Source organism: Gadus macrocephalus, chromosome 7 (assembly GCF_031168955.1).
Source record: "Gadus macrocephalus chromosome 7, ASM3116895v1".
NCBI lineage: Eukaryota > Metazoa > Chordata > Actinopteri > Gadiformes > Gadidae > Gadus > Gadus macrocephalus.
In genome coordinates, this window is record NC_082388.1 from 23,583,763 (window position 1) to 23,606,589 (window position 22,827).

General features: G+C 46.5%; 3 protein-coding genes across 8 annotated transcripts; 1 reads left to right on the forward strand and 2 right to left on the reverse strand.

The window, feature by feature from the left end:
* Positions 1-1,187: 1,187 nt before the first annotated feature.
* On the reverse strand, positions 1,188-13,150 carry fam53c (family with sequence similarity 53 member C). Of its 3 annotated transcripts, none has more exons than XM_060056047.1 (5): positions 12,634-13,150; positions 9,639-10,050; positions 9,130-9,187; positions 7,183-8,225; positions 1,188-5,410 (listed from the first exon to the last, which is right to left on the reverse strand). In XM_060056047.1, the coding sequence occupies exons 2-5, from the start codon at positions 9,717-9,719 to the stop codon at positions 5,096-5,098; spliced, it is 1,497 nt and encodes a 498-aa protein (XP_059912030.1). In that variant the 5' UTR covers positions 9,720-10,050; positions 12,634-13,150; the 3' UTR covers positions 1,188-5,095. The 3 variants fall into 3 exon arrangements, with proteins under 3 accessions (XP_059912030.1, XP_059912032.1, XP_059912033.1); XM_060056049.1 differs by lacking the exon at positions 12,634-13,150 and adding an exon at positions 12,284-12,622; XM_060056050.1 differs by lacking the exon at positions 12,634-13,150 and adding an exon at positions 12,047-12,273.
* Positions 13,151-13,482: 332 nt separating this feature from the next.
* Positions 13,483-18,786, reverse strand: slbp2 (stem-loop binding protein 2). Of its 4 annotated transcripts, none has more exons than XM_060056074.1 (9): positions 18,648-18,786; positions 18,031-18,195; positions 17,585-17,656; positions 17,328-17,411; positions 16,547-16,690; positions 15,747-15,917; positions 15,074-15,242; positions 14,721-14,850; positions 13,483-14,462 (listed from the first exon to the last, which is right to left on the reverse strand). In XM_060056074.1, the coding sequence occupies exons 1-9, from the start codon at positions 18,683-18,685 to the stop codon at positions 14,398-14,400; spliced, it is 1,038 nt and encodes a 345-aa protein (XP_059912057.1). In that variant the 5' UTR covers positions 18,686-18,786; the 3' UTR covers positions 13,483-14,397. The 4 variants fall into 4 exon arrangements, with proteins under 4 accessions (XP_059912057.1, XP_059912056.1, XP_059912059.1 ...); XM_060056073.1 differs by having other exon boundaries at positions 17,585-17,659; XM_060056076.1 differs by lacking the exon at positions 17,328-17,411.
* A 337-nt stretch (positions 18,787-19,123) lies between these two features.
* zmat2 (zinc finger, matrin-type 2) lies at positions 19,124-22,593 on the forward strand. Its single transcript, XM_060056097.1, has 6 exons — positions 19,124-19,191; positions 19,990-20,092; positions 20,308-20,431; positions 20,774-20,847; positions 21,099-21,244; positions 21,503-22,593. The coding sequence occupies exons 1-6, from the start codon at positions 19,174-19,176 to the stop codon at positions 21,644-21,646; spliced, it is 609 nt and encodes a 202-aa protein (XP_059912080.1). The 5' UTR covers positions 19,124-19,173; the 3' UTR covers positions 21,647-22,593.
* The last annotated feature ends 234 nt before the right edge of the window (positions 22,594-22,827 follow it).

The following is a 22,827-nucleotide window of genomic DNA, read 5'->3' on the forward strand; positions in this document are numbered from 1 at the left end:
AGTGGTCCAGCCTGGCCAGCCTGCTCACCGATCAGCTGCTCCAGAAAGTCTGAGTTCTACTTTATAGTCTCATGTAGATCTAACTTGGTCAGAACATACAGATCGCTGTCACTGGCCGCCCTGTCAGTCAAATGTACACACACGGTCGCACACACGGTCGCACACACTGTCATGACTCTGTCACTCCATGACGGAGACATTAATCATAATGTCAATTATACATGACAATAATTTCAGGCATCAATGGTTGTTAACTGTAGACTATATCGAGCACGAGATTCTTTAAAGGCCAAAGTGATTATCTAAATGTCAGCTAGCTTAACAAAACGACCAACCCTGACAGGACAGTAGGCCTATAGGCCTGCTGGCTACCGATTTACACAAAGATATTACATGGACTTTAGCCCTCGGGTCATTTGACAAATTTGTAAGTATTTCAGCAAATAAATCTTGAATAAAAAAATAATATAAATGTTTAAAATATAAAAGTTTTCAAACCGCTATGGATACCAACGGTTCTAACGGAACGTTGTTTTCGTGCGTGGGACAACAGCGCGCGTCACCAGCAGCAGGAGCGTGTGTTTGTTATCATGAACATCACTGTAACAGAATGCTATGCTGTATTTAGACTGTAGTTGCTATAGCAGCGAGGGCTATAAATAACGCGAGTCAAGCTATTTAGCTCTGTTTTTATTACCTGGATGCAAAAAAAAATGAAATATGTCAAAATAAGTAGTTTTTCTCTTTGTATCATAGGTTTTTACCGCCCCCTATTGGCCATTGGAAATCACAACCACAAAGAAAAAACGAATGGTTTAACAAGCTTTCACATGTTTTAGCTAAACCTGTAACTGCTGAAACTCTATTGACTCCATATTTGCTTCGCAAGATTTTACCTTGTGTGAGTTTCGTAAATGAGAGGACAATAAATAGCATGGGTTAAGTCTTCGGTGAAGATCCGACTGTTTTAAATTATTTTGCAATATCTTTCTGTCAGTTCATGTAGGTTTGTAAACTGTTACAGAGGGGGAATTAATCGGTTGACTAGTGGATTTAAAATGCCTGCTCCCCTTTTCCCTCTATGATCCACACTTAAAATGGTAAACGTAGGCTATGCCGTGCATTTAACAAAGGACATAATCCCTTGTATTGTAAGCTAAATAATAAATAAGATAACAAGTACACCGTTTTCTTCCCTTTTCATTGTAAAATAATTTCCAATAATCTTTATTATACACAAACTTTTGAAATTGCCTCCATTTTTTTAACACATACAATAAAAAACATTTCTAAAAGACAGAGATGACCTGCCTACAGTCTCTCAGCTAACATCTTTACACATATTTTTCTTTTATTTTTTTCATCATTTTTTTTAAATGATTATGGTTGCTGCAGCAGTATAATATTATATTACAGTGCACCATCCGAATACAGTGGCCTCTTCCATTTTGAAGTTCTTGATAACTCATTAAACACAGTGCATTGAATGCCTACATCAACCCATCCGAGTCAGTGATGAACAAACATATTTATAAAAAAAAAAGCAACTACAGACAATGAACAAATTTTCATCGCTGTCTATCCTCGCTGCACTCAATTTTGAGGAAAGAATAACTTGTAAGGCATATGCTGACTGTTATAATTCCATGAGTAGACTGTGATGATTCCCGTGAAGAGTGGCGGGTGGGATGAGACCGAGACATGAGGACGGCCGCCGCGGAGGCTGCGTTCCGCCGCATGTTCCCGTCAAGTTGTGCAGTAAACCAGACAAACACACTTCAGCATTTTGTCTGTAAATTATTTGAAAATCTGGTAACGTTTATTTTTTTCCACCCATAATCTTTTTGAAAACGTAGTTGACAGTAGATCAGAAAAGTAATCTTTCATAATTTTTCTTGAATTTGACTTTTTGAACATGCATTTTAATATTCTTCTTTTGTATCTAAACAAGAGTATGCCCCAGGCGGAACAGAAACCCTGGGCCTAGGAATCCCTGAACCCACTCAGCCCCAGGTCTGGCCCTCAGCCTGTAAATATAAATACAATATGTGTTGAGTCTAATGGCGTCAGCCTCCATCACTTGGTTCTGTACACACCGTCTCTACTCAGTCTTCCCCAGAAAAGATGATTGTGGTGTTCAGACACTGTGTTGCATTCAGGTAACTATCAGATGGTAGCGAACAGAATGCATGAACATTGTGGTAGCATTCAAACTGGAGCTCATGTGTGTCATGTCAAAACCACCAGGGAAGGGGTTGGTTGCAATAAAACATCTGAGCTTTGTTATCAGTGTGTGGGGGGGGGCGATAAGGGGGGGGGGCTCCCGCCGGAAGTCAACCTTTTAAACACTGGGTCACAGAGGTTTGTATGCCCCTTGGCTGCGGAGAAGGTATCGTCTATGTAAGACAGCCAGGACTACTCTGCTGAATCCTGCCTCGTCCGCAGGTGGGACGATCGCTGCAGTTAGGATGTCCCACTACTGCCCTACTGTTTAAATACCACCAGACAGTTTCCCTGTGGCTCGCCGACTGGCATAGTAACGAGGGATAAGGATAATATGTTTCAGAACAGGTAGCCATATGTCAGATGTTTAGTAGATAGTTGTATCCAATCCAATGCAACAATGCTGAAATGAAGTATATGGAAGTCCTCTCGTTGTACCTCTCCAAGAACAGACAGTAAGTATATTCGGAGCATTCCTGTATACTTTTATTTTCTCAAGCTAAAAAATCATTTCTGCAAGTGAGGACAGAAACTGCTTTTCTATGCAAGTTTGCAAATAAATAAATAATGCGGAAACATGTTTAGTTTCGTAAATGAGATGGCAGATATCAATGAAATCTCAATTTCAAATTGAAAAATACTTCTAAGGATGTTTCGGGGGTCGGGGGGCTATGACTCAACAACACAGCCATGTTCATCCATTTGATTCCTAATGAGGTTTTACTTTCCATGTGGTGGGGGCCAACACATGGTTTTAGTGCAGAAGAGCTCTCTCATATGATTGATTTGTGCATTTCAGCATCCTGCTTAAGACATTTTCAGTACCGTGGATTTCTGTAACTATGCAAAGCATCTTTCATTGACTGATAACCATGGCTGTGCGATAAAGCAATCCATCTCAAGCTATTTGGCTACGTCTAGCTATTGTTTCAGCTCATCTTGGGGATCGAGTGATGGAACATTAATTTGATAGCGGCAAGATTGGTTTTTAGTCAATTGAATCATGTTCATATTTGTGGTGTTTTGGTTAGGGGTGTTCATTTGGGTTCAATAGCAGGGTTAGGGCTAAAGCGATGACTTAGGGTGAGGGGGGATTCTAGAAATCAGGGCTCTGCTCAGTTTGAAGAGTAGGACAGACACACACACACACACTGTAAATGAATGTAGCAGCCGCTTGCACCATCCAGACTTTTTCAACAGCACTGTTTGGGAGCTACTGGTAAAGGAATGTGTGTACACTCACATGGAACAACAGCGTCAGTGACTACCTGTACTCAGTGGGGCCTTGTTGGGTCTTACCAAACTGCAACGCTATCCCAGGTAACGCCATGCCAACGCCTTTACCCATCAAGTTCTTCGTCCAGAAAACCTGCTTACTGTTGATTTGGTATTATAATTAGTATACCAATAATTATTATACTTGTATAATATTATTCCTCCAGTTATCCCACCTGGTATGTAGTCCTGATTCCCCTTATTTCCTGTATGGGAATAATGAAGTTCATCTGGTTTTATGTTATGGGCAGGATTCTAGCAATTGTGAAGGTTCAAACCTATAAGCACTGCTGGTGTGATTTGGCAAACACCATTTCAGATATTGGCAAGATAACCTATTAAGACTTTGGTGGTATGGGCTCTGCTCTGAACCTATGGGACTACACCTTACATAATATCTACCCGTCATTTATGCTAGTGCTGTGATGTCGACTTTCATTGACGTCCGTCATTTTAGTGCTAGCTTCAGCTATCAGTTTACAGTGATGCAAATCTTAAGTTAACCTAGTTTTATTTGACGCGTTAATGCGTATGCACTTTATTATTTTTCGTAAGGATTGTGCATACATACGTTACGTCACATGCTTCTTAAAAGAGAATTTCTCTTACCGATTACCATGCTAATTGATATAGCATACCCAGTTCTTTTAAGTTTCATTAAAAAAACTAAGCACCTCACACGTTTAATTGAATAGTAAGTGCACTATGTGGCCTTGATGTTTAGGTTTCATCTGCAGCCTTTTGATGAATTCTGTAATGGGGTTTTCCTAGGCTTACTTCGTAAGGTCGGTGGCATGGCGATACTGGAGAATACGACAGGGTAACACTGCAGTCTGGTGACTAGCCGGAGTGTGGTAGCGTCCATGAGTACTGGACACCAACCACCACTAATTATTAAATGGAAACCTTGACGATGTGAACTCGTCTGCAACATTAGGAAACAAAACGCCATACCGCCATTCGACCGACAGCCGTGGTTCCTCGAATTGGTCTCAATTTGTCATTCTACAATTCCCGAAAAACAATACCAGGGTGATGTTTTTCGAGGTAAATCACAGAAAAGCAAGCTTTGACTCGCCAGTCCTCATGTGACACTAATTCAGCCAAAAAATTAATGCGACGAGATTCTCAAATGTCAAGGTATTCATTTAATGTTGAACGTATAAGCTGACCGGTGTTCTTTACGTCTCAAAGTCCTGGCTATTATTTACCATCTCTTTCACGGGCGGCTCCCAGGGGGTTTACAAACGCTAAGACCCAGCACTGAGTTTAACGGTGGTGGTGGTGGTGGTGGTGGCGGTAGTCAAATCATAACCGTTGTCATCAATCCGCCGCGGTTAACTCCAGCTCATCCAATGAGAAGAAGGCGTTGTTCCTGAGAGCCCTGCTGATTGGCGGTATGCGGACCAACCCGGTGCGACCCCGGGGGGGGGTCGAGTGTTTTTTGTTTTTTTTTGCGCGATGTGACTCACAGAGGAGGTAAAGAAACCAAAAGGGAACGGGAGCGGGGAGGAGGCGATAACTTATACTCGGCGAAACAGAAGAAGAAGAAGAAAGGAACCAAAGTAAAAGACCTTCCAATTTACAAAGACGAGGGTCAGTTCTCCTCGATCATGTTCAAGTCCAGTTCTGTACAATCCCTTTCGAACACGGCCTGCAGGGCGGCCTCGCGCTCCCCTTTGTCCACCGCGCCGCCGCCGCCGTCGTCGTCGTCGTCCTCCTCGTCGTCCTCCTCCCCGCACTCTTCGTCGCTCTCGCTGAGCGGGCCGATGCTGGTCCGGCCCAGGCCCTCGGCCGGGGAGCAGGAGCCCCGGAAGTCCCCCAGGAAGGGCTCCAGGCCCATGCATACGTCCCCGCCGCAGGCCAGCCTGCCCCCGCCTCGCTCCAAACAGTGGGGGTCGATGCTACGCGTCTGGAGGCGTCGGAGGGCCAGCAGACACACACACACACACACACACACACACACACACACACACACACACACACACACACACACACACACACACACACACACACACACACACACACACGCACAAACACGGAAGACCAATGGGGAACAAGTTAGCACATCGTGCAGGAAAATGCTAGTTTAACAATGTCATTTTACTACTGCTGCTAATACTACTACTGCTACTACTGATGCTGCTGCTGCTACTACAACTGATGCTGCTGCTGCTACTTCAACTGATGCTGCTGCTGCTACTACAACTGATGCTACTACTACTACAACTGATGCTGCTACTACTACAACTGATGCTGCTACTACTACAACTGATGCTGCTACTACTACAACTGATGCTGCTACTACTACTACTACAACTGATGCTGCTACTACTACTACAACTGATGCTGCTACTACTACTACAACTGATGCTGCTACTACTACTACAACTGATGCTGCTACTACAACTGATGCTGCTACTACAACTGATGCTGCTACTACAACTGATGCTGCTGCTACTACAACTGATGCTGCTACTACAACTGATGCTGCTACTACTACAACTGATGCTGCTACTACTACTACTACTACAACTGATGCTGCTACTACTACTACAACTGATGCTGCTACTACTACTACAACTGATGCTGCTACTACAACTGATGCTGCTACTACAACTGATGCTGCTACTACAACTGATGCTGCTACTACTACTACAACTGATGCTGCTACTACAACTGATGCTGCTACTACAACTGATGCTGCTACTACTACACCTGATGCTGCTACTACTACAACTGATGCTGCTACTACAACTGATGCTGCTACTACTACACCTGATGCTGCTGCTACTACTACACCTGATGCTGCTAATACTACACCTGATGCGGCTACTACTACACCTGATGCGGCTACTACTACACCTGATGCTGCTACTACTACACCTGATGCTGCTACTACTACACCTGATGCTGCTACTACACCTGATGCTGCTACTACTACACCTGATGCTGCTACTACTACACCTGATGCGGCTACTACTACACCTGATGCGGCTACTACTACACCTGATGCTACTACTACTACACCTGATGCGGCTGCTACTGCTACAACTGATGCTGCTACTACAACTGATGCTGCTACTACTACACCTGATGCTACTACTACACCTGATGCGGCTACTACTACACCTGATGCTACTACTACTACACCTGATGCGGCTACTACTACACCTGATGCTACTACTACACCTGATGCGGCTACTACAACTGATGCTGCTACTACTACTACACCTGATGCTGCTACTACTACACCTGATGCGGCTACTACTACTACTACAACTGATGATGCTACTACTACTACAACTGATGCTGCTACTACTACTACACCTGATGCTGCTACTACTACTACACCTGATGCTGCTACTACTACTACAACTGATGATGCTACTACTACTACTACTGATGCTACTACTAATCCTATTTATCCTAATAATTCTAAATCCTTTGGGGCTATGACACTTGCACTTACTATCGTTATTAGGATAAATATTTTTCACGTTTTTTTATTTCCTGCACTGCTCTGTTGTAGCGAACCCGTGATACGACACTGTTACAGTAAAACATCGTGCACGTGTACTTTACAGAGCGCCGTCTGAAGCTAATTAGAGTTCTGCCGTGGGTCACACTCAAAGTCACATCAACCCCAAAGAGCGAGGGGCTCCAGGGGCGCGCGGCCCGTACCTGGGTCATCTTGGTGAAGTCCAGCACGGGCCGGGCGCAGGGCCGATCGGGGTCGCGGCGCCGCTTCAGGCCGGGCTTGAGCAGCAGCAGGTCGCAGGGCTGGGAGTGGCAGCGGGGCAGCTGCGGCGGCAGAGCGCGGCGCAGGGACGACGGCGTGCTGCAGGCCGAGGAGGGCGAGGCGGGCACCGCCGGGCACGCCCGGGGCCCCCCCGCCGCCGCCGCCGCCGCCGCCGCGTGGCAGCCGGCCGGGGGCGGGGGCCCGACGGCCGCGTGGCAGGGCACGGGCGGCGGGGGGGGGAGGAAGGCGGTGGAGGCGGCCGAGTCGCGGATGAGCACCGGGGAGAGGGAGAAGCGCCTCTGCGGCGGCGGCGGCGGGTGCAGGGGCGAGGGCGACGAGGAGCAGGACGACGGCGAGGGGAAGAAGCAGCAGCAGGCGCCGCCGCCGCCGCCCGCCGCCTCGCTGGGGTCCCAGGGGAAGCTCCAGGGCAGCGGGGAGTCCGGGGACAGCGCCAGGCTGAAGAAGGTGGGGCTGGACGAGGAGTGCAGCGAGGAGTTCAGGGAGGAGCTGGGCGCGCGCAGCGGGCAGGGCCCCGCCGCGCCGCCGCCGCCCCCCATGCCCGCGCCCCCCCCGCCCATGGCGCCGCCCCCGGCCACGCCCACGCCGCCGTGGTACTGCTGGCGGCTGACGGGGGTCCAGACCCGCGAGGCGCTGGGGCGCCACGTGTAGCGGCAGCGCGACAGGTCCTCGGGCACCGAGAGCGAGCGGCAGTGGCGCTTGGGCGGCGGGGGCGGGGGAGGGGGGGGCCCGGGCCCGGGCGGGGCCGCCACCGCTCCGGGGAGAGACAGCTGAGAGGCGGAGGCGCTGGGCGCCAGGGCAGGGTGCTGATGGGGGAACGGAGGGGACGGATCCAAGGGGTCTCCCCCCTCTTGGAGGTGTGGGTCCTGGGGCATGAGGGGCACAGGGCCAGGGGGGAAACTGGAACTCAGTAACCCCCCCTGCAGGCCAGGTTTGGAGGGAGGGCACAGCTGCCAACAGCTGCTTTCTGGGACGGAGAGAGATGAGGCCGTTAACGATAATTACGAAAGAACACTCAGGAAGGTACGCGAGGGTCAACTGCTGGTCTTTATGCGGCAGTGAGCGACCGTCTATCGAATGTGACTCATGTGTGCACGTGCACCTGTAATCGCGCATTTGCGACCATTCACGTCATGCACTTTTCCTTGTCGCTTTCCTTCCGTGTATTCGGTTTACAATTAGACTTATGTGTTGTGTATTCCATGTTCTTGGAACAGTAGTTTCTCGTCGAGCTAGAACGTGAGGTCAGGACAAGCTTAGCCCTGTTGCTATGGACACAACCAGATGGCTTGCTTGTTGGAAAAGGAAACATCTCATTTTGCTCTAAAAGTTAACATTATGCTTATGAAACGGAGACAATAAACAGCCTGAATAAATAAAATACGGGTGACAAGACTTTTTTTCGTTCAACTAACATGGAGCTAATTATAGATAAAAGCCTCACAGTTTCTCTGTTCAGGATTTGTAGAGTATAACAGCACGCCACCGGAAACTAAAACATTGTGTTGATATACTTTGGCTCACATATTAAAAGGAGTGCTATTAAATTCTGCTTGACGATAGCCGGGTGAATTTTATGTGTGATTTCACCACTGAAGTCGACTTGAGCAAAATATAAAGACCCCTCAAGTTGAACCATCTACCACTCAAAGGCACTTTGTCTGTAGGAATGATCTGTATTCCTGTGCGCACAAAGATTATTTCTCGTAGTTAAATTTGAAATGTTTGCCTGTGAACTGTGAGACGTCCTGAATCCTGAATCCTGACATCATTGATGTGGCTGGTGTTTTAATTTGGGTAGTGCCCCAAGTTTTACCCCAATAAAGTGGGTCCTATACTGAACTCATGCAGTGTTTTTACGTATTACTCACCTGGCATCAAGCCATCTGGGGAACAGCAATGTGTTAAGTTTTTAGGGTCCAGCCGGGACTAACATTGAAAGACAGGCAGAGAGATGGACAAAAATAGACAGAGAGATTAGCGAGATCAGAGATAAGACACGTCAAGAAAGATCACAATTCATACACTGGGACTAAAGCGCAAAAAATGTGTCATCAATGTTTTGTGTCGGCTACAGTGACAAAAGGTGTCAGGGTGGTCTCTGTGGGCAGTCTAAGAACGAGGGGCTGTGGTCTCTATAGGGACCACCGCACACCGCTTAATGCAGTGGAAAACAACAGAAAGGTGTTGGGTGGATGACGGTTTAACATCCAAATCCCTTACAGATTTCAACACCCCATCCAAGGCAACGGTGGTGGATTTTAAGGTCACAAATACATGGGGACGGATATTGAATATTGTTGGAAAATATCGGTCACAGCCATGAACACAGTTGTCAAGAAAACGAAAACGTCGCCATTTTTGTACACTGCATCCTCACCAGGTAGATGTCCCCAGGATGGGCGACGTTCCCTCTCAGAGTCTGGCTCCACAACCCCTCCACCACCAGAAGTGTGACCATGGCATGGTGGCAGGGACCGGGAGGGGGGGGGGGGGGGGGGGGGGGGGGGGGGGAGGAGCGGGGAGAGGGGGGGGGGCGGAGAGACCGGGCTGAGGGGGGAGAACGGACGGGAGAAGGAGAGAGAAGGGAGAGAGAAGGAGGAGGAGGGGAAGGAGGGAGGGAAAGAGGTGTGACCTAGTAGGTGTCGGTCCGTTGGGTCCGTCTTCAGGAGGACGGGGAGGGACTTAAGAGTTGGAGGCTCCTCCTCCTTTCCTCCTCATGGACCGGTAGGTAGCCCCTCCCACTATCACAAAGACATTTTGGAGGCAGCGGTCCCCTCCCGACAACTCACCTACAGCGGAGGACAGCCGGTAAGCAATTAGTGCCAAGCAGCTGTAGATAATCATACCAGTGCGGGGTCTAGCTCAGCATACTCAATAGACCGACTTACAAAGGGCAATAAGTTGGATCAGTTATTGACCTTTAGGATGCACTATTAGGCTGTGTTTGGTTCAATCTGGTGCAATCAACAATACATGGAGATGGTCTGCTGTCATTCCAAGTCAAACGATCCCACTCAGGGTCAGTGTAAATTAAACAGACATAAATCCTGCTGTCTTTTGGTTTGGTTGTATTTGACGGATGACGATGATGTAGATCAAGTCGTTAGATGCCATTACAGGGATTGTGGGAGTTTTTACCCACTTTATTTCAGAGGTGGCAAAGTGAGAGAAATTCACTATTCAATTAAAACTTCATGAGTATGTGGAAAACCTTCAGATGTTGGCCATAACATACAATTATACAAATGTTTTCCTGAAATGCACTTATTATCCTACCATTGTTATATCAGAATATTTTAAATTAGTAAAAATCAGTACATGCTTATTTCTCTGATAACCCAATAAGTATGTTCCCTAACATCATGTACAACAGAAAAACATCAACAGCAATCTATGTGTGGTTATTTGCTTCAATTTGATGTTGAAGCAACCCTATAAACACTAATCTGTTCATCAAGCTAGTTCGCTGGCTTCGGACATCCTCAGACAGTGGATCACTCAAGAGGACTCCCAAAAATCTAAATAGAATTTGGGTTGAATCTTGGCAGCCAACGATCCACCAACATGGCATGCAGAAGATTGGATCCAATTTAATTCTCTATGCTAATCTATGATTCACAGGATAATGCAGATCTAAACATACACACCCTTGAATCAGATCACAAAAATATATATGTTATGTCAAATGTAACACTATGACGCCTAGTGTCATACAAGATTAAATCGATTTATTTTCCTTTGAGTATCCTATTTTGTAAGAATCTGTATGCATTTTACAATCCAAATGTGGCCTTGGAAAGTTGTATTAAAACCTGACAATCCAAGTTGTGCCAAAAGGTCAGGCTAATGCAAGCTCTTGCTTCATTTTGTACTGAGAATGTTCAGAGTGACACATCTCTTCAAAGTGATGTGTGACAGTGTGTTCCCAACTGGACTGGGTGCAGGTAATGCAGGTCATATCAGTGGTTCACTGTCCACACACACACTTCAACCCCGGTATTAGCACTGGCCAGGCCATGTGTACCATAATGTGTACTAAAAGTTGTGGCTCAATAGCTGAGCATGATCCATTCACTGCTTTGATGGCAATAGATTGCTAGTAAGAATTGAGTCTGCATGTGTGTGTATGGAGAGTAATGTTCTTTCCAATTATTAAAAAGGTGCACCCGTTATCGGTATGCAAAATCCTGTTTCTCAATAAAAAAAAAAGTAAAACTCACTAGCCTTACTCATTCGCCTTTCAACATTGGTGAGGTTGGAAATATTGAATGTCTAGATATAGGATTCACTTGCTGTTATGATGGGGCTGGTGCTTTAAATGCGTGTAGGTGAAAACACCGACAACTGAAAAATCTCGGTATTTTCTTTTTACATTGGATCTCTGTGAAGTGTTAAATGTGGTAGCGGGCCCTCCTCAATGAAAACGGGCACTTTGTGTACCTAACAAGGTGCCATTGCACTGTGATGACGGACCAAGGGCCGCTTGGCATAATCTGCTCGTAGCCCGTGGCTAGCGCAGTCCCTTGTTTTCAATAGGAAATGCTAAACCGAGCTACCTTCCCATTCAAATAAATCAATGCGCTAAATGTTGAATAGCGATAAATGGCTCAATGACAAAATGATAAGGAACGCCACGATATTAGCTACCTTGCGTTTATTTGCACACACACACACACACACACACACACACACACGCACGCACACAAACACACACGCACACACATACACACATCACTAACGTTACAATTTCATCCATTCATTTAGATTTAAATAATTACATCTCACACTTCTGAAGGTCGGTCACCTAAAAAAAAATACACGGTGCATGATCCTCTTATTGAAAAATAGCTGGCAACGTTTATAACGGGCGATAAACAGGATCAACGTCTGCAGACCAGACAGTGGGCTCCGGTTAGCTCGCTTGCATCCACGGGGGCTTGTGGCTAGCGGTAGCAGCTAACACTAGCTAGCTCATGTTGACCTGTTCCATCGTTAGCTCGGGAGATCAACATTGTAACTTACCCTACGGCGATTTCACACAGATTTCCCGAATCGCTCGGCTACGGCCGTCTGTCGGGCATCCCCATCACGCCACCCCTATGTAATCTATGTTAAAGGCATAATGGCTGCCATGAACACATCAGTGGAGCCCGTGGTAATAATGCTAATAATCTCAGCAGCAGCAGCCGCCACCGTTACACCATCAGCCGGCCTATCTGGACCACTGTGTTCGCATGTCGGAAAACACGGCGAGCCGAGCCGCACGATCGGATGCTGCGAAGGCGGTGCGAGCGACAGAGATGGTTTCCGTTACACACACAAGACACAGCGATGCGCGGTGGTTTTAGTCGCGGGGAATAAGATGATTTTACCTGGTCGAACCCGCTGCCGTTCGGAGGTGAACCGGCTAGGATGGATTAACCGATTTGGAGTTGAGCGGGTCGCACGGTGTCAGGACAGAATGTGCGTCTCGGGTGTGTTGACCTAGTATCAAAAAAGCAAAACACCGTACCGCTCGTCTGCTCCGATGCCGTTTTTTTTTTTTCTTCCAGTGACTGAATGTCGAGTCGGATTACATTTCTATGAAACCTCCATCGAAAAAGTGTTATGTTGCGTGTGGAGATATCGTTACGTACAATCAATTCCCCGCGTCGTTTTATTCCGAGTGTTTTAATTGCGTCCACACGCCCGTGAGCGATCGGGATTCATAAATAGCGTTTACGGTGCCAGCAGAGTAGGAGGGACGACGGCGTGGACTCGAGATGGAATCAAATAAATCTGAATTAATATTATTTTCATATTTATTTTATTTAACAAAGTCGACCATCAATATTTTATTTTTTGTTCATAACCGTATGAGCCGTTGTAGATATGCAATTAGACTCCCGACGCATGGCTGTTTGGATGATGGGACTTGTAGTTTATAATAGCCTACATTGCTTGTTTACCAGCTCTGGCACGTTAAGTGGCGCTTGATTGTATATCACACTTCGTACAATCTCTTCGAAATTAGATTCCAGAATCGTGCATTTGTGAAAGTTGGACGGCCATCGACGGGATTCTTTTTAAGCGTCATTCACAGCAGGTCGTGGTTGAGGTTTTAAATCTTTCGAACAACCATTTCACTAGATGCAATTATGTAAACATCGAAGTCATAGGCCCATCCACCTAGAAATCTTCCGATATAGCGTCCTCTGATCAAACAAAAAGGTAAAACAAGATTTGGATTTGTAACACGTTTCCATCTTTATTAGTTTTTATCCTTTTAAATATTTCCATAACAGTCTCAATATTCAAGCTGCACAAAATGACATTGAGGAACAAAAAAAGTAAAACGTACAACACAAAGACAGCCATTCCCAGTATCACGTTTTTCTTTCAAGAAAGCAGCTGAGGGAACCCGGAACATTAAGAAATGTCCAAACAACGAAGTGAAAATATTGATTATATCATAGAGTACAAGGCATCAGTCAAAGTGTCATTATGTCAAAGAATAAGTGCACACAAACAATTATTCTGGTGAAAAGCAGACAACAGAAACCTAGGCACCCAAGTAAGCTTAAGAGTGTGAGGGTAGTGACAAACTAAAAAGTTAAGTGCAGACCTCTGCATACGGAGGTAGTCCTCTCAATACTATAATCCCAACTGTTCAGCCTACAGATGCTTTCAAGGCCAACCGGGAAATTTCCACCTCGAGGTCAGAGGTCAGAACTATAAAATGGCATCACAAGTCTACAAGTGGAGGGAGCTTGCCTAAGTGGTGACTGTCAAGGCGCCAATATGATGACGGACAGTGCTGTCCCATGTTCTCATCATCCGGGAATCGACTTTCAGCATTAAACGCATCACAGCCATCTTAAAAGACAACCCGATGCATGTGAAATAAAAAAAACTGGCGAGAGACTGCACATTACACAGCCTCATGCACAAGGTTCAGAAACAATAAAGATCCAAAAGTAGAGAGTGACAGCTAGTTTTCTTGATGGAAGCCAAGGATCCAGAGTTCCTTGTGCCACAGTCTTCAGTGTCTGATGATGAGTGTTGTAGCAGAGTTGGAATTCAGCCCACTGACCTTCATCAAAAACCAGCCAACAAAGCAAGTCTTGTGGATAAGACCTTGGAACATCGCACAATGATCAGTATGGAGCCCACGACAGGTGATCAGTGGCCACAGGGACCTGCTGGTCATCAGGGGAAAGATCTAGAAGACCAGCGAAAGTGATTACCGTTACATATTTATGCCTCTGAATTTCATTATGTCACATGTCTGCATTCGTTTTCCAAACTATCTATGAATTGTAGACGAGGTCCGCAATCGATCAACCCATCGGCATACATGTCAAGTGGTTGTCTTTAAATGGTTTATTGGGCCGCGTTAAGGTAGACCAATGACTGAATGGATAAAGCTCATTTTAAGAAAGGCGCATTAAATGACCAACTTGCTGTATGCGGGTCTCACCATGAACGTGCCCCCCTTCCAGGAGGAAGCGCAGCCACCCCATCATGTTCTCGTTGGTGGTCCGCTGGCTGGTGAAGGAGTAGTTCAGGCCAGGTGGAGAGCGAGGCTGCTTGGAGCTCCTCTCAGGCACCTTGGAAGAAGCAAAGTTCAGGTGCGACTCAAATCGATTTTAAGATGCAACTTTAATGGAGGCATCCTTCTGTGAAAGGTTACGTCACTTTGTTTTAACGTCCAACGTCCACGACTTTAAACCCATGATCCACCACCGATGGGGAGGGAAAATGGTGGCATCCAGTTTTAACCGCGATGGACGCGTTTCGTGATGCGTGGTAGGAGAAGGGAGAAGGTCTTACCAGGTACATCTGGGGATGCTGGGGGGGGCAGTTCAGGTCCCCGAGGCCCGTCATCGAGAGAGGAGACAGCGAGGAGGTCTCGGAGGCCGGTGGAGTCTCCTCTCTCACCGTGTGCTTCTTCTCCTCATCCTCGCAGAGCTGTGAAGTCATCTTCTCCAGCTGGCACTGCCTGTAATGGCAACGCAAGACGCATCAGAGCGCCAACCAACCCTGACGACTCCTTCCCGATGGAAAGGGATTCAGCCCGTCAAGCGGTAGGGCTATGGATTCATCCTGGTTCAAATCCGGACTTATAATGCACAACGTTTTTGAAAACGTAGGATAGAGAGTTAACGTGGACTCATATTGCCGTCTTGGGGTCAAACGCATGCCCTTTTGTGAGGCACACGTTGCAGCTCGTTTTGAGTTACCAACACTCACAAGCCAGAGGGGCTCGTGAAAGAGCAGAAGCCTGAAATGACACGGCTCATTTTCTACAAAATAAAAATCAGTGTTAACGATAATACAAATCATTTAAACCCGGTCGTGGATGAGGACCAGCAGAAACAGGCGTGTTTGGTTTCCCTTTAAGAACACACCACAACCACCTGAATGACAAAGTCAAGAACGCAGACCAAACGCCCATTTCGAGTGCCGAGTGCCCCGAGTGTGAATGAGACGTCCTGCCACCTACAGCTGATCCACTGGGTCCCGTTTCTCGGAGCCCTCCGTCAGGCCCTCGGTGGGTGGGTCCCACATGTGCAGCGCCCGTCTCCACAGACGGACCTGCATGTCCCAGGAGCGCCGGCTGTACTTTTTGTACTTGTTGGGGGTGGAGGGATGGACCTTGGGGTCTCTGAGGTGCCTAGGAGGTGCACAGAAAACCCAATCACTTTAGAAGCCCCCCCCCCTGGAGCACTTGGGCTACAATACCATCGGGAGAATCCAGCAGGCCTGAAGAGAAAGAACAACTCAAATGGGCTCGCTGACTTGAGGGTCAGAAAGACCCCTGGCACTTACAGATAACAATACATGGGCTTTTCCCCCAGGCTGTTACACTATTGAAATCCCACCCCTCACCCAGGAAATGCCCCCCTCCTCACCCAACAGCTGGACCACCCGCCCCCCTGGCCTATACTACTTGACTGAATACAAATACCCTGCATCTAATACACTTGATTATTTGTTATTGTTCCGTCAATCTATGCAGCCCTTATCCATTATACTCATACCTCACTAGGTCATTTTAGTTTTGCTGCTGTATTGCACTTTTATTTAGATTTCCAAATGCCTTTAGTCGTCACTGTATTGACAATACAGTTGAATCAGAATCCCAGTGCATTCACTTACAACTTTGATCATCTTTTATCCTAAACACCGTAGTTACGTTCTCAAGGAGGTAGTCCGATCAAGGTCAGATGGTGCCGTTTTATTTCCAGTCTCTAACCCGGAATATCCTGCCCTGGTCACTGGCCACCAGAGCCTAGCCCTTACTTTGGGATCTGCTGGAGGTAGTTCTGGTAGCCAGTGGTGTTCTTGCCGTACTGGATCTGTTTCTGCCGTCTCTTCAGGACCGCCGTGTTGGTCTCCTGGTTGGCGGGGTCCAGGGAGCGGCCGTACCAGCAGGCCACCTGGGGCCTGGGAGGAGACCGCGAGGGCCAGGAACCAGACACGTGCCCAACAGGTGAGAACCGGTCCAGCACTTAGAAACTAAAAGGTACACACAGGACCTCCAAAAACAGCTGCTTGAAGAAGTGCAACAATATATCACCGTCGGTACATTAAGGATGTTCATAGAACCAAGAGCAAGTAAAACAATTGCTAGGCTAACCAATTCCCCGTGTTACAGCAATGATAGCAGCTACTGCAGTTGCTACACAGTTAAGTACAATAATACAATACAATGTGGTGGCCAGAAGGGGGAGGGTGGCTATGCAGAGTCGAGGTGGACTCTGAACAGGTGAGTCTTGAGCCTTTCTTCGGAAGATAGTGAGCGACTCTGCGGTCCTGAGAGCGGCGGGGAGCTCGTTCCACCACTGAGGTCCCAAAACCGAGAAAAGTTGTGACTTTGCTGATCGACCTTTGCTAGCTCTTAGCGAAGGCGGTACCAGACGGTTTACTTTACTATGCCCAAAACTTTAACCAAGGTGGTAGAACGGGTAGAGTAGTTCAGATTGGATTTAACCAGACGAAAAACACAACTCCCCACCCCCAGTGGAAATGCATGCACCCAAGGAACCCAAGTTAACAAAACCAAGCAAATTTAGGTACAGACTTTCTGCCATTATCCAGGTCATCTGTTCCAACAGCCACGTTGCTGGTTGACACTTTGAGAATGCAGCGTTCTAGGATCGATGACCTAATTGGAAACGTGTACCAACTTTTAGATCCAGAATCCAATGTGGGATGCTGTACTCAAGTCTATTCATTATTTGACCATGGCTAAAGCCTTAAGGAGGTCAGCATGCATTTGCAACTGGAAATCTCCAATTGAACAGTCTCCGCTAAGGCTAGGGGAAGTCAAAGGTCTACCTTCGAGGTTTGCCCGTCCAGGTTCCCTCATGAGGACTGGCCCTGGTGGGGGTGGAGCGGTTTGGAGAGGAACTGCTGGAATAATAAACATTTTGATGAAGCCAAATGAACAACAATGCACTAAATAGTCAATGCTGATGACGGATGAACGCACCTTTTAGGAGGCCATGCCATTTGATAACATGACCTACAAAAAAAGGAAATTATACCCATCCTAGACAAGGAACCACAATTGATTCCTCCCATGCATTGAACATTTAGCATTGAACGTGCAACGTTTGAAATGCAAAATATTCCATTTACTTTCCTTATTGTAGGCCAAAAAAAAATAACGAAAAGAATTGCGAGCAGTGCGTTAAAGTTTATGTAACGAAATTCACCACGGGAGCACTGGCACTTTATGAACTTTTAAGCCATATTCTAGCCCTTTAACACGAGCCCCCTACCTGACCAGGCTGTCGTAGACATAGCTGCACCCGGGCAGGAGCCAGGGCTCGGGGCTGAAGCAGGAGGCCCTGGGGCTGAGGCTCACGGCCCGGTCAGGGAGGCCATTCCACACCGCGGTCGACCAGCCTTTGGCACAGAGGCATGAACCGGGGCTGCAACACAGGCTGTGTGGGGGAAAGAGAGGGAGAAGCAGTAACTGGGGGAGGAGTCAAACATTGTCCGTTCTTTTAGAAACACCTGGTAACACACACTTTATTTTTTTTAATGTTGTTTTCGATCTTGCTTCAACCATTTTAATTTAAAAGCATTATCTAACAAATTGCATACAAGAGCCTATTAAAAGGACTGCGTTTCAGCCAGAAAGCAAATGCACAGCTGAACTCATTATAATCATATGAACAATTGACAAAACAGATGACTTGAGATTCCCTTTCAAAAATTAATAAATAACCATGGGACACACAATCCAAGCCCAGGTCGACAAAAAAAAATGCCCATGACACCTACGACCTCATGGCTAAACCGCATCAAACGCCTAGTTAAGTTCCTCAATTATAATAAAAATCGATGCGAGTGTTGAATAGTGATTTGAATGCGCTGCCAACACCGCTGTTACCTAGAGTTGTTCAGCGGGCTGTGAGCCGTGGTTTCCATCCCTGTAGTCGGGCCGTCTGAACTCGCCGCCGCGTATTGAGAGATGCCATTACAGAAGGGGACAGATTTAAATTGGCCACAGGTGGTGTGGGCGGGGTTATGACGTCACATAGGTAGACAAACCTCTTATCCCTCTTGCCGGAATATAACGAAAGGAAATATAAATTAAGATAGGAAAGATAAGCCCTCCTACATTATTTACAGGTTAATTATGGGCCATGTATTTTAAATCATATAATAACCTCAAGATATTTGTATTATAACGTATTCTCTTAGAAATCAAGCTACAATATTCGCGTTACAAACTGTCGACAATAATATATGATTGGGCTGTCATAAATTGTACATTTCGTGATAACATTGACTGTAATTGTAAATGTAAATGTGCTGTTTGTTGTCGTGCCCTCTCCGGTGCAATAGGTGGCAGTGTGGCGCTCTTCAAAATAAATCATTTTGCGACAGTCGTATTTTGTCATAAGGTAAACAAGATGGCGTCTGGTAGCGGTGTAAGTATAATACAAGGATAAGTATAGAAGAAAGACGAAGTGTAATACAACTATTGTTCAAACAATATATGTACGTTTAAGAAAACTGCAGTAGGCACAGTGTGGGTACATCTGTACATGTTGAAATGGACCCGAGGCTCCTGTTTGAACCAGATGTACTTGATGTTGTTCAGTGGCTCGGGGAAGACAGACAGACGGACGAAGCTCGCTCCTCATCATTTCCTCATCATTTAAAATGTTTAAATTATTATGGATGTTCATGATAGATGATCGTTTCGTCTATACCTTATCGTATATAGATTCCCTCTGTGGAAAGGCGTATCTCACTACGTATATATAATGAAATACGTATGTTTTGCCTTACAATACTTGTTATACTCTCATTTGTAACTACATTGAACATCTGTACCTGAAAGTTTCAGCTTAACAATTGGATTCTAATTTAATAATTATATTTATAACAACTTAAAGACATCGGACTGACTTGTATCAAAATTGACCCATGATATCCTACTTTTCCTTTGAGTAAGTGATTATGACTTGCGGCTTGTTGTTGTTGTTGCGGCTTGTTGTGTGTTTAGATTGGTTGATTCGTATCATATTGTAGTGTTTAGTATTATTTGTCGCGTCAAAATGTATTAGCCCCTGCTATAAACCATCTAGCCTCCCCCCCCCCCCCCCGGAATCATCATTATTTGGCGCCGCTACTGGTGGTAAGTCATGATGAACTCAATCTGAAAATGTGAGAAGTTCTGTGTATTAATTGTTTGTGTGTGTTTCTCTCTCTCTTTGTTACAGTCCAACAACAATAGTAAGAATGACTTCCGCCGGAAGTGGGACAAAGATGAGTACGAACAGATGGCCCAGAGGCGGCTTGACGAAGAGCGAGATAAGAAAGATGGTAAATTGATCCCCCTAATCCTTGGGATAAATCGGAATCAATATGAGAATAGTTAGTTATCAGTCATTCGTTATAAAGCTTGAGCTGAGGAAGCAATTCACACACCCACGGTGTCACTGTTTTAAATCCTCGCATTGATTGGTCATTTCTCCTGCTCTCGAAACCTGCTCGGTGGAGCCGGTCCTAACCCGGGGTCTCTTGTGGTGTTCTCTCAGGGAAACTGGTGCCCCCAGTCAAGCGGGAACTCCTGCGCCACCGAGACTACAAGGTGGACCTGGAGTCCAAGCTGGGGAAGACCATCGTCATCACCAAGACCACGCCGCAGGCGGAGATGGGAGGGTACTTCAACCAGATCTTTTTATTCGTTTTTTTTGCTTTTCTCAGGAACATACAATAGACCATTGCATTTAAAGTTATGCAAACAAAGAAGTTCCCTTTTCACCCATTCAGCTAGTTCTTTAATCGTTGTGGTGTCGACCCGACTTTCTCTCAATGTCTGACTTTTTCATTCGGACAGCGGATGAAAGTATTCAGCCGTTTATCCACAGGGAACCTGCTAGTGGTCAGCAGTAAAATATTGACTCGAGATAAAAAAAACAACAACTAACCTCACAATTTCTGCTTTTAGGTTGTGTGTCGGTATGTGTGTGTCTGACCCGTCTGTCTCTCCTCCTCCCCCAGGTACTACTGTAATGTGTGTGACTGCGTGGTGAAGGACTCCATCAACTTCCTCGACCACATCAACGGAAAGAAGCGTGAGTAACAGAGGACGCGTCGTCCATTAACGGGTCACATGAAGGAGGAAGGTTTGGGACGGCTTAGCTCAGGAGGTAGAGCAGGTTGACTTGTAACCGCAAGGTTGCTAGTTCGATCCCCGGCTCCTCCTAGCTGGAGTGTCGATGAGTCCCTGATCAAGACACTTGATCAAATGTTAATGTAAATGGGGCGTTGTCCACGGAGGTTATGGCTCTCTGACGCCGGTTCCCTTGCGTCGTCCCCGCTGCAGACCAGAGGAACCTGGGCATGTCCATGCGGGTGGAGCGCTCCTCCCTGGACCAGGTGAAGAAGCGCTTTGAGGCCAACAAGAAGAAGATGGAGGAGAAGCAGAAGGAGTACGACTTTGAGGAGCGTATGAAGGAGCTTCGAGAGGAGGTGAGCTCCACTGAGATATGACCATGAAGTAGAAAATATCTATGGGCCACTTCCCGGTTTCTTCTTATTATTATTATTTATTATTGGAGTGTTATTTTACTAATAAAGACTATTGTTGATGGGGTCCACACAGGTTTTGTTCAGTATTACTCATATCCTATATCTTATCCTGTAATCCTAATAAATACACTTTCTGGAGTGCTGATCGGTGTTGAGTGACTGTACTGTAACTCCATCCCCCTGTCCCGGCCTTCGCAGGAGGAGAAAGCCAAGGCCTACAAGAAGGAGAAGATGAGGGAGAGGAAGAGGAGGGCCGATGACGACGTGGACTTTGAGGAGGACGACGAGATGGCGGCTGTCATGGGCTTCTCCGGGTTCGGTGCCGCTAAGAAGGCGCACTGATTCAGCCCCCCTAAAGACTTCCCCACTGGGGTCCCCAACGGGACCAGTGGCTTCGCGTCTTTTGGTTTCTGTCTACCGCTCACTGTGGCTGGTGTGGGCCCCCATGTTCTGCAGCCAGTGTTTTATCTGTATGTGAAGCATGATTACCGGTTGCTTTCCAAAATGTCTGGTAGGTTCTTGTATGTGGATGGCTGTGAGGAACGTTTATTAGCGAAGTACCAAATGTCTAGGTTTATTCGAACATGATCGAGTTGTTTTTTGTTTTGTTCTTATGGATAGGATCAGCTATCTTGTGCGGTCCAAGGTCGGTGTGTAAATTAATTTGATGGCGAGGCTCTTGTCTGACGCTGGCTCAATGCCCACATCAGTTTCATCATGACAGATGTTGACCTTTGACCTCGGAGAGACCCCGTCGCCCTTTTTGTAGTTAATTTGTCCATCGCACGTCCACTCATCACTCATTGTAGTGACTTCTATGTACACCGATCTGCATTTAAACTCGAGGGGCTGATGTCAAAGCGTCCCTCTCAGCTGGTTCGCCGGCAGGCTGTCTGAGGGGGCGGGGCCTGTGCTGCCACCCTTGCACGCGCTCTATGGACCTCTCGCTTCTCATCCAATGGCAGCAGAGGCTGCTCTCCTCCCTCCTCCTCCTCCTCAGTGTAGAACCACAAGCACCTTCGCGTCACTCAAGTGCTGAGTTGGCTGAACAGAGGGAAAACTTGTTTCAAAGTTTGCTGTTTTTCGGGGGTCGGTCAAATGGAAAAGTCATTTATTGGAGCTGAAATGAAATCTGCTTAACTGAACATTTGATCTGCTTAGTAATGAAACCTTTTATTTGTTGTATTTCCTTTTGTCATTTGAGTTTAAATAGTGAAGTGGTGCCCCTATAAGTGCTAATGGACTTCTTTATAACTTTTTATAAATAAATCTCATTTTCCCAGGTCAAACTTGTTATTCTTGTAGTGGCCTATAGATGGTGCACTTTACCAATTAGTCCAGTACATGCAGAGTAGTCTTTCGGTACTCTCCCCGCCATGCCTGTTTACAAATAGGCAGAGATTTCTGCATTTTAAAGGGCCCCTATGCCACCAGGTGTGAGTGATTAGCCATTACAGGCCGTTGGAAAATCTGCCCTTCTGTGTCTAGTGACATCACAAGTGGGAGTCTCCACCTAGATGTAT